This window comes from Diuraphis noxia, unplaced genomic scaffold, assembly GCF_037042655.1.
Source record: "Diuraphis noxia isolate RWA-SAM2 unplaced genomic scaffold, SU_Dnox_SAM2 contig0001, whole genome shotgun sequence".
Lineage (NCBI taxonomy): Eukaryota > Metazoa > Arthropoda > Insecta > Hemiptera > Aphididae > Diuraphis > Diuraphis noxia.
In genome coordinates, this window is record NW_028301711.1 from 60,838,280 (window position 1) to 60,850,861 (window position 12,582).

General features: G+C 29.1%; 1 protein-coding gene and 1 pseudogene across 1 annotated transcript; both read right to left on the bottom strand.

Moving 5' to 3' along the window:
- Positions 1–4,768: 4,768 nt before the first annotated feature.
- On the bottom strand, positions 4,769–9,054 carry LOC149061118 (uncharacterized; annotated as a pseudogene).
- A 285-nt stretch (positions 9,055–9,339) lies between these two features.
- Positions 9,340–10,941, bottom strand: LOC149061119 (uncharacterized). Its single transcript, XM_089230845.1, has 2 exons — positions 10,144–10,941; positions 9,340–9,351 (listed from the first exon to the last, which is right to left on the bottom strand). The coding sequence occupies exons 1-2, from the start codon at positions 10,939–10,941 to the stop codon at positions 9,340–9,342; spliced, it is 810 nt and encodes a 269-aa protein (XP_089086971.1).
- Between the last annotated feature and the right edge of the window lie 1,641 nt (positions 10,942–12,582).

Consider the following 12,582-nt stretch of genomic DNA (forward strand, 5'->3'; position numbering starts at 1 on the left):
TATAAAGGTATAATAATGGACAATATAAATGTTACTGTGTAGATATACAATGGGTAAAAACAGGAAGTGTCGACGCCAAGATATAATATAATTTGGTACCTATGTAAAGCGTACATGAATATCTCGCCGCCGACCGACACACACACACACACACACACACAAACAGCCATATAATCTTTGTTATTTTTGTATTGTATATTTTTGTATTAATTATGTGATTGTGAATTTTATTATATAATATGTAGATAATCGCCGCCACCGCATCGGCTGCGCGATTATCATTACTTAACACGGCCGCCCAGTCAATCAGTCCGTTCCGTAGTGCCTACGAGGAAGATCCTATATTATTTTATTACGTACGCTAATCGTCGTCAAAAAAAATATACTAATATTGTGCGCGCGAATCGCCACGTATTTTATAATAATATTGTTATATTATAATACCTACTCGTATCATATTGTTTTGTCGGCGCGAATCGCAATAGCTTTTATGGAACAAATGCAGTTTGGTTCCCACGCGAATTTTTCGATTTTTTTTTTACCAAAATGTGTGTTTCACGACACTGAATACAAAAGTCTAATTCCAAAATTCTCGCAAATCATTATTTTGGAAGTTATAGCCATCCAAAGTTTGCGATTTTATGTTTATACGCATATACGCGCAACACTACTTTAATGCCGTGCACATCGCCAATATATACGCACGTTCGCTGTAGGTAAGTGACCTAGCAAGTAAACTGAACCTTAAGTAACACAAATGACTCATGTCTTAAAGTCAATAAACTTCACGGCTCCCGGAGCCTATCGGCTCCGGTCACCGGACTCGATGGCCAGATAAAATAAAATAAGTATAAGTGGCTCCCTTCGCCTGTCGGCTCCGGTCGCCAAACTCGAGGTCCTCTGGACCTCTCGTTGGATGGGGGCTCGGCCCCCAAACCCCCCGGGGCTTAAATAGCAAACCTGGGGGGGAGGGGGAGGGGGGGGGGCGACCCCTCCGGGGTCGCGGGGGGGAGAGCGTCCCTGCCCTGCGGGCAGCCTGATGACCTAACAAGTAATCTGAAACTAATTTAACACAAATGACTCATGTCTTTAAATTCAAGGGACCCCCGGTTCCCGGAGCCTATCGGCTCCGGTCGCCGGACTTGATGGCCAGATAAAGTAAAATAAGTATAAGTAGCTCCCTCCGCCTGCCAGCTCCAGTCACCAAACTCGAGGTCCTACGGACCTCTCGTTGAATGTGGGCTCGGCCCTCAAACCCCCCGGGCTAAAAAATCAAACTTGAATGGGGAGGGTTATTGAAAACAAACATTTTTTGCAATTTTAATTTTATTTAAATTTTTCAATATTTTATTAATCGTCATCCGTTCCTGTAGAAGAAGAGTCTTTATCATCATCACTTATCAAAACATCGTTTTCTTTTGAGTTATACAGCTCACCAACACTCTATTGCCTTTTGAAACTCGTTAATTAAAATTATAATGAGGTAGATATCTACATAAAACTAATAAGTTAAATATAACTTTTACAAAAATATAATTATAGGGTATAATCTAACATTTTTCATCAAACTACTTTAGATAATATTGTAATAAAATAAAATAACATATAAATGAGAGGCGAGAATACGAAAACGTAAGAAAGTGGGTATCTAAAGCCGGTTTGCGCGCATGCATGCGTAAATACTAAATACGTGAAATCGCAAACTTTGGATGGCTATAACTTCCAAAATAATGATTTGCGAGAATTTTGGAATTAGACTTTTGTATTCAGTGTCGTGAAACACACATTTTGGAAAAAAAAAAATCGAAAAATTCGCGTGGGAACCAAACTGCATTTATGCCGCTTTTATTATATTATTCGGTGCAAATCGCCGGTTTATATTATATTTTGTGCGGGCGCCACTTATTTTTATTATATTTATTTTTAACTGTTCCTAGTTCCTGTTGTGTGTGTGTGATTTTTTCTTGTATAGCTAGGACCAGCTGGCCAGACTGCGCTATTTATTGATTATTTTTTACATACTATTATATTATTATTAAATTATTGGGCCAAAAGGGCCATATAGTATCACTGCTTGTTGAGCGGCCGATTATATATATTTTTTAATACCTATTGGTTATAGGGGTTCGTATAGCAGCACCCTATATATATATATATATATATATATATATATATATATATATATTACCTGTTGGGCCAGAAGGGCCAATTTATTGTATTTTTTCTAGTCAGCCATAAGGGCTTTGATTTATTAGTATTATATTTTATATACCTATCATTAGAAGGTTGCTGTGATTTTTATATTATATTGTGTTATTATTTGAATTATTTGTATATTACAGCAACTTAGTTACCAAAAATCGTGTTACCTTTATTTTTAATTTTAAGTATACACACCTACACACCCACCACACACTAGCACTCTGTGGTCTTGCTCAGCAACCCCGTCCACTTCCTTTGAGTTGCTACACACATATACACACATACACACGGTCGGTCGGTGTGTGAGTGCGCCGCGCGAAGTATTTGGTGACCGGACGTCACGGCCTATTATTGTGTCGTTCCCGGCCCGTACAGGAAGTGTGTATATATATATTTATATAATGTACAACAATGTATAAAATACGTTCTAAATCTAGGGACGTCACGAATTCTAAAAACTGTACATTTAAAGCGCCACCGATTCCTTTCAAAAGGACGCACCTCTTTATGAATGTAGTGGCGGCTCATGAGTCTTAAATTAAGTAGCGCACATTCATACAAATATAACCAATATTATGTACAATATAGTATATTTTATACATTGTATTAAATAATAATTGTTTGCAAATGTTAGTTACTTTACTTTTATTTTGTTTATATTTGTTCATATATATATATTTTTTTTTTTGATCTAAGACGTCATACACAAGTACATAATATTAAATGCACAAGTAAAAATATTAAGATTGATGAACATTATTAGTTGGTACCTAATCGAAGTACCTATAATAAATTAGTTAAACTGTGAAGTTAAAAATACATTATAACGCCGTAAGGACAGAAACATCCAAAATAATTTGCTGGAAACAATTAAATAGGTAATGTGTATGAAATATGAATGTGCTATTCCATTTTATTGCCAGTTGCGTGTTGTCATTTGTTTTTTAATTTGTACCTACCAGTATACCTATAGTAATAATTGTTTGCACTATTATACATATCCGATAGCTTTCCGCAATAACCAACACAAATATTATATTTTTATATAAATAAATAACATTTTAATAATATAGCATATGTTTAGTTATATTACTATAATACTATGTTTTAATTTTTTTCTTATCTGGGTAGGTAGTGCACATATACATGATTAACCCCTGAGTATGGATAATATTATATCAATATAACTAAAAATGATGAAATTATCACATTTTTGAGCCATTATTTTACACATATGTATTTCGGAATGATCTTGTCTAATTAAACATGTTATTCAACAATGGAATTGTATTTACAATTAATGTGTATGAACAAAAAAGACCCATTATACACATAGGATTAGAAACAAACTCAAACAGTTGGTTATAGGTATCTCATATTATTATTAAAACTAGCTATATTAGCCCGTCGATGCTGGGTTAAAGTAAAAAATAAAATAAAATTGTTGAATAATTATATACATATAAATAACAGTGGTGAATTTATGGAGGGATATGGGGGATAGATCCGCACTTAGTCTCTTATTTGTTACTTATTTATAATATTGTGATGTCAATACCCAGATAGCAAGAAATTGTTTTTTTTATATCAAAAAAATATTTTATTTTTAATGATATCATTATATAATTGTTACAGTTTCATTATATACTCATCAAAAAAATGTTATTTTATTGATTATATAATGTTATTTGGCCAACAGTTTGAGATTATATAATTATCAAAAATAAAATAATGATTTATCATTATTTTTATAATATCTTTACATTAACACACAAATAATGTTAGAAAAACATTTTTTATTATTATTAATAAAATATTTTTTTTAAACATTTCATTATTGTTTTGCTAAATTGCTGTTTTAACAACTTAAAAATATAATTTTCATTATATTTTAATATGGTAGGGAGGTGTGACTATAGTATAGTGTATTTATCTTAGTATAAATATAATATTGTAGGGAATATACATAATATGCGTACTGTGTATTTTTACATTATTTTGTTCTATTTAATTGATTATTAAATTTTTAATGATCTTTTTAATCTTTTTAACTACAGCATATTTTTTAATAATATAATATTTGTGTATGTAGTGATACTTGCATCACTATATAATTCCATAAATTTATATTAGACCAGGTCATCGTTAAAATTAAATATAATATATTTAAAATATAAAAAATTATGCCTTCAAATTTAATACCAAAATTATTTTTGTGCTCCCCATTTGAGATTTTGTCACTGATATATCTTTTCAGAGATGGTGGACTACTTTTTAAAGTTATGACTACATTATATGTTTATGGTAGACATTTAAAAACATAATTTATAATTATGACCGTTAAAAATTTATTTAACTGACAACTACATTACAAATTATATGATTATGGATTTGCTTAATGTTTATTATTTTTTAATCTTTATGTTGCTTAATGTATGGAGATAACCTGCACAATTATAATACAATGAATTAAGCATCAATTTTCTTTTATTGTGCTACACTTCAAAAGCAATTTATTATTATAATTATATATTCTTTGAATTACAAATTTTAATATTGAAATTAATCAATCGTTCATAGATTGAATAGTTTTAGTTTTCGGCACATCCCTGAACTTAGCGCCCGAAATGAATATCTTTATAGGCCTCTCTACATCGATTGTATCAAATTTATTGAATTTTTTCATAAGCTTGATGGAGTCTAGAAATAATTAACAAAATTATTGAAATAATTTATAGTTATATATAGTTATATTTATATATAATATATATTGCAGGTTGTAGACACAAAAATGAAATATAAAAGATAACAACTCAGTCATTACCAAATATAACTGAACATATTGTTAATGTGTAGAACACCTTTTTTCCTTTTTGTCCTTTATAACTAAATATATTCAGTAATTTATCTTTGAAAAGAGATCTCATTACAGCGCGCACAGTTCTGGGTAATGAATCCTTTGCATATCGCTTCAGTTCCAAAGTCTGTAAAATAATTCATTTGTACATTTATAAGTTAGTATTATAGATGCATTATATACATTTTTAGAGGATTGTTAGAAAGTGACAAGTCTTATATCTAAATTTGCACCTTTTGTAAATTATTTAAATTGTACAAATTTATAATTTTATCAACAATATTTTAACTTCAAACATAACCTTAATATTTAAGTCTTGTTGTTCATACATATTTTCAAATTTAACAATAAATCATCAATAATCTATAACAGTTTAATCATCCAAACAAATAGTTTTAAAATGTAAATTAAAAAAAGCCACAATCTTCCTTTAAAAGAAATGATTATAATTATAACATATTATGTTATTGGCCAGTTATTAATAATGTCATAATAACAACAAGTGTAACAAAAAGTATCTTAGAAATTTCTGATCGATTCCCGAATGAACTACATAATACTTATATCAAAATAATTAAAAATTTTTAATAACGTACCTATTTTAAGTATTTTAGTGTATTTATTTTACTAGATATTAATTCGCTATATCGTGTCATCATATTATTCAATAGTAATAATATTAAAAAAAAATAATAATAATAATTTATAATACATTAAAATACATTTTGAACAATTTGTCGTCACTCGTCATATATATTATAATATAAGAAAAAAATCATAGAATGAATCCTTGTCTTCGAGGTATTAAAGCGAACCTTCTTACCACTTCATTAGGATCAACGTTAATTTCTTTTTGAATTGAAAGAAGAGCTAACCCAGTTAACCGATCTTCGCCAGTTGTGTTGCGCAAATATGTTTTGATACGCCGTAAAGTAGAAAATGTCCTTTCTGCGGTTGCCGTAGACACGGGTAAAGTTGCTAATATTTCCAACAGTTTTCTTATATTTGGGAAAAATCTTCATCACATTCTAATAATGACTCTACTGCATTTGAAGGTTTTTTTTCAATGTTATTTTTTAGCCATTTTAATTTCCATGTGGAGAACTCTTCATTAAATACCGTAGAATTTGGCAATAAACTTTCATAAAAGGTTATAGTATCTTTTGATAGATCTAGTGAGTTTGCATTTATACGACTTGGAATTACTTTTTCTAAGTTCGTTATTATTTCTTTATGTTTTATAAAATAATTTATAATATTATGTGTTATCGTACACGCGCTCCGGTCAATCGCGCGTATTTATGGGTATACGGATTTCCTATACCTATACATATATCATAGGCGTGCGCACGGGGTATGCAGGGTATGCGCCTGCACACCCTGCAGCCAGACGCTTGGGGGCACGTGAACAATGTCTCAGTTCATAATTTTGACTGGATTATAAAATGGTAAGACGACATCGATATGGAGTATGGAATTGTTTTTAAATTCATTTTGGACGTTTTTCCATAATTTAAGGGAATATCGCCGAATATGGGTTTTATTGTTTGGGTAGGTAAGTATTTACTATTTATATTTTCCTAGAAAAGACGATGTCTAAATACTGAAATAATTAATATATTATATAATAATATATAATGTTTATTATAGTTGAGTAGTTGATACCATATAGAATATAATAGAAGTGACAGTAGAGTAGTAAAGTAGCAGCCATAAGTTTATAATACAATGTTATGCACATTCATTTTACGAGCATTTATATCTGTGGGGGGCCTGGGGAGCACATTTTATCAGCCGCATACTCTGTGAACAAAGTCTGCGCACGCCTATGACATATATTGATATATTGCTCACATGGTAGTATGATACGAAACAATGAGCGTGTTTCACGATAGCGATGCAAAGACACCATGTGAACCTAGCCTAATCAAGTTCCACCTATATATCATATAGTGTACAACTTTTATTAATAATTTTTTTTATTTTTCGGGGGGGGGGGGGGGGGGGGGGGGGGGTTTGAACACCCAACCCCCCCCCCCTAGGCACGCCCCTGAATTTTGTACATAAGATCTAAAAAATATCATAATAATATATAAATTATACAATATATTAAATAGTCTTAAAACACATGTTAATTACTAATATTTTTCTAAAAACATAATATATAATGTTATAATATTATTATAGTTTCCTATAATTTTTAGTTTTAAAACTAACGCTCAAATTTTATTATTATTAATTCTATTTATAAGACTTTAATTTATGATATTAATAGTACTTAAAATATTTTAATAATTTGCTATACTATATATTGAGAATACCAATAATTTTAATTGAACTCTTGAGACTCAGAACACCATATAATTAAATAACATAAAGTAAATAATATACTAGATAAATAGTTGTCAGTATTATCTTTATGTATACTATCTATAAACATGTTAATCAAATCTACTACTTGCGAGAATAATTTTTATGATACTAACTATTTAATTTATATCTAAATTTGTATACAATACATATTATATCTACCTAGTGATTTATCTTTTTGAGCAGGTTGATAGTCTGCTGACAAATTCAACAATTGTTGAGAAGGTTGATAGTCTGACAAATCGAACAAGTTGTTTTCTTTTCTGTTACTAGTACTCTCCATTTGAAGTGATTGAACAGCTTGAGGTATATTTTCTTCAGTCGTCACTTTAAATGGAGAAGATGATGAAAAAATTATGTTATTTGATGGAAATTCAAGACTTAATAAAAATTTATTTATTTAATTCAAAATATAAATATTTTTTTAATATTTTATACAAGGGATATTTCAATGATTTACTATTATATGGATTAAATATGCCAATATAACAATTGGGGTAATTATCGCAAATTGATCTTGCACAGACATAATTAAAAAAACAAAGCATGACATTTTTAATATTATGAATAGGGACTCCAGTTGAATTAATATTTATAGAACTTAAAATGTTTTAAATATTAGTTTTATAATTACTAACATTATTAATAATAGTAAGTATTTTTATTTTCATTTTTTACTAACCTTTCTGAATTTTTGGAGACTGGTAAACTATGTTCTACATAATAACTTAGCCTTCTTTTTACATTTAATGTTCCACTGGGGATATTATCTGTTTGTAATGTTGAATCAGTAGGTGTAACTGAAATTTTATTAAATTAATGTTATATAAAATTGTATCATTCTTAATTGGTATAATATTAACTGTAGTCTGTAGTATTAACAATGATTGTCTTATATATAGGAAATTACCATTCACAATGTTCAATTCTATAGATGTATTGGATTCCATTGCTGCGTTGATATCTTCTTGTTCAACTTAAAATATAAAAGGGATACATAATATAATACTTTATTCGACTTTGAATTATTATTTATGGTTTTTTAAAAATTACTTATTAAATCATCATCAGAAGCTGGACTCCACATTTCCTCATCATACAATTTTTTCTTTTTTTCAATTTTCCTTTTTTTAATGTTTTTTGTATGGTATACGTTTTGGGTTGATTCAGATAGTTCAGTAGTAGATAAATCAGAGATAATTTCAGATATTTTAGCTTTGTTACGAGCTATTGTATAAGTGTCAAGACAAAAACCAATATACAACAATTATTATAAATATAAATTACATGAAAAAATATTGTAATATCAGATATGTGTATATATAAATATGCAGATAGATACAGTACAAATACTAATACTACAGATTAACCTATCATGTTAAGTACCATATTTTAATAAAAGCATAAAACAATTTGTATCATTATATTCAAATATACTTACCATAGCTTTTATTATTCAATTTACGGGCTTCTAAATAATCAAATTCTAATATATTTGGTAATGATCTGCGTGATATCATTGTTTTAGCATTTTTTCTCGGCCAAGCGCATTTATGGTTTTTATACCAATGCGAAGGCACAGCTTCAACCGAATTATCATCCTTAAAAACAACTACACACCACATTGTATAACGATAAATAGCTAGACAAATCTAAAAACAAAATAAAATAAACAATTGGATGTGCACTTAAGTTAATTTATACTAAACATAATAAATACATATTTAGGTGCCTATATATAGGGTAATGATTTGTATACAAATAAGATTAACGTAAAAGCATAAATTACTTAAACTTTGTGGGTACCTATATCTCTTAATACAATACAATGCAAGTATTAATTATTAATTAACTATTAATTAAACATTATAAACATAAGGCTACCTATAACAATTTTTTTGTAGAATGAATTATTGGTAGTGCTATAAAATTGTTATTAAACGGTAAAACTATCATTTTATTTTTGATATTATTAATGGTATACGATACATAATTATCTGATAATTGGTTAACAATATAAATATTTAAACATGTTGATTCAATAGGTTTAATGAATAATGGACGTTTGTTTTCAAACTGTTTACATATTAAAATAATATCTTCAGTGTTTTTGTTTTGAATTATGTTCAAAACTTTTAAAACATGATCATGAGTCAAAAGGTATGAGTCAGCTTCAATATGTGTTTTAATACTCATTGTTTCGAATATTATGGTTCTAAATTGATCTCCAGTCTTGATATACTCTAAAACAGGGCCACATTTGTGCAAACCAGCTAACCGGTATAAAGATTTTTTTAGTTTTATGGTTGATTTTAAGTCACAAATTTCTTTATATCGATTCACAGCTTGTTCTAAAGGCTTGTTTGGCTTTCTCAGCATTCTTTTTAATGAGCACATGTAATTTTCAAATGGAAATGCTGTGCAAGTATCCAACGGTCCATATCGGTCATAATCTTCATAAATATGTGTTAGACCATGAATGTTATGCGAGATAAGATGACGGCCATAAATTTTTCAAAATTTTTAACAAAATTATCTAATAGTATACGAGAAACATTAATATACTCTGCATAATCAGGACTTAATAAAATTATCATTGCCACACTTAAACCAAAAAAATGTTTCCATTGTTCATCGTGTAAAATAGGTTTAGTTACAATTATACCAATATATAGTAAAAAATTTCTAAATTCAGTCGCTTTCCAACGACTCACTTCAAGTAGTGTTCTAGGTTTCCTAGCAAATTCACAAGGCACGTGGGTTTTCAATTGTTCCAATGCTTTAGACATTTCTTCGATTTTCCACGACGGATGTCGTATTCCAATTGGTCCTTTGATCCATAACATTATGAGTTTTCGTACAGTCCCTAGGCACACCAAATGCATGTAGTCTAAAGAAAATGTAGTAACAACATCAAACATTGGCAATGTTGCTAAAAGAGAAGTGTTGCCTACATGATGTTCTTCTTGTGACTGAACTAAATAATTTTGATGAGTCCTTGTTGGCGGACATCTTATGGATGGTGTATATGGAAAACAAATTCTATTGGCCAAGTATTCTCCTTCAATTTCACATTTTGAGCACGAATAAAACCCTGAATGTCCTATTATCTTTAAAACATATGATTTTTCAGGCGCATCGCAACACATAGTTCGAATGGAAAAATTGTACTTTTTATTATCAATATAAAGACCTTGTTCTATTAAAACTTTGGATTCATCAATAAAATCTTTAATAAAATCATTGCTATCCTTTGGTTTTTCTTTTCCACAATATATTCCAATTGGAAATACACTCTCATTGTTAGGATATATGTAAGCTAGTATTGGCCAAAACTGTTCAGAATTACTTTTAAATAGTGGCAATCCGTCGATTCCCACAACTATTTGAATATTTAAATCATCTTTTGAACATTCTGACACATTTTTTTTAATACCATTGGCAATACCAAAATGGTGATATTTACCTGGTTCTACCACACGCAGATTAGGTTTTGAATTATTATTTATCATTATAGTTCTAGCGTCTTTAGGAATATTTTCAAAGCAACTATGTTGTCTTAATATTAATAATAATTTGCTTAAAGCATTTTGAGGAATATTATATGCAATGGCCCATATGTACAGCAGAGCGACAACCACGACTTACCGCTTTTTTTAAAAATTAATATCGATAAAAATGTATTTGTTGGGTATAGAAAAGCTTGAAAATTCAATACCAGGCTCCTAACATATTGTTACAATAGCAGTTGAAAAATAAAATAAATACATAATCACAATTTTTTTTTTATAAGTAGGTACCTATTCAAAGTTTGAATGTTGCAGAACGAAAATTCGCAAGTTATTTTAAACTAGAAATTCATAAAAAAAATTCTTTTTAAATCTAAGATTTGAAATTTTTTTATAATCTAGACAGATAAACCCTCTCCGCTCAGAATCGTTTTTCGTATACAATGATATAATATCATTGGATTCAAATTTAATTCCATCCATTACAGTAATCCCCTTGTAACCTATTGTACAACAGAGCGACATCCACGACTTACCCGCTTTTTGTTATTATTTTTGGTATATTTGTTTTTTAATAAAACCTCCTAATGTTTAAATTATTATTAACTTTTACAATTTAAGAATACGTGATATTATTATATGAATATTTATATATAATTACTAACCTTAATGTTGCAGCTAGTTTTTCCTTCGGAGTTATTGGAAATTTAACCGTGGTTGTAGGTGCTTTAAATATGTCCTTTGCAATACCAGATCGAATTGAATTTTGGTTAATCTAAAATAATTATGGAATTTGGTTTCATCATCAATTAGATGATTGGAAATTAGGTTTTGAAATGCCCCTTCCTCACATCTGACTACAAACATATCATGTACTTTTTTTCTTTTGCTGTTTTTTTAGGAATAGTAAACTTATAATTTGTTCATCTCGTTCCTCTTCTTCAATTATATGTTGAATAACCAAGGATGTCACGTCTTCCATGGTGAATGGTTGGTGATGTAGGTACTAAACTAGTCTATGTAAAATGTTTAAAATATTTGACTGCATGCAGTCACAGACTTCTATACTTATATATTATAGAAGTCTGTGCATGCAGTTGACTGTAAAAACAAAAACAGTTTTGCTGCATGCGACGGTCGCTGCAGCGACTGCATGCAGTCACTGTTGCAGTCGACTGCAGAAACGTAACCGCACCTTTAATAATATTAATATAAATGTATATTATTATATCATGACAAATGAAACAAATAATCTTATTTCTCATGTATTATATTAAATTTTAGTAGTTATACTATATAGACCTATAACATATGTATTTTTTCATGTATCATATCATTTTTTGATATTATGTAAAAGAATTAGTTAAAAATAATAAAATTGCAACTTTTTAAACACAATTTTCGGTAATTTGAATGCAATTATTAATGCCTTCAATTTTACTACTTTTTCAACTACAACATCCACGCCTTAATAATACAAATGAGGTAATTAAAATATTTATATTTTCATGAGGGTATTCAGTTTAAATATATATTATAATTAAATGTATTATCTAGCATGTAGTTTAATAAATCTACATATAATCTCATATATAATGAAGTATGTTCATATACTTTCATCATATAAAGCTGTTTTCCTTATAG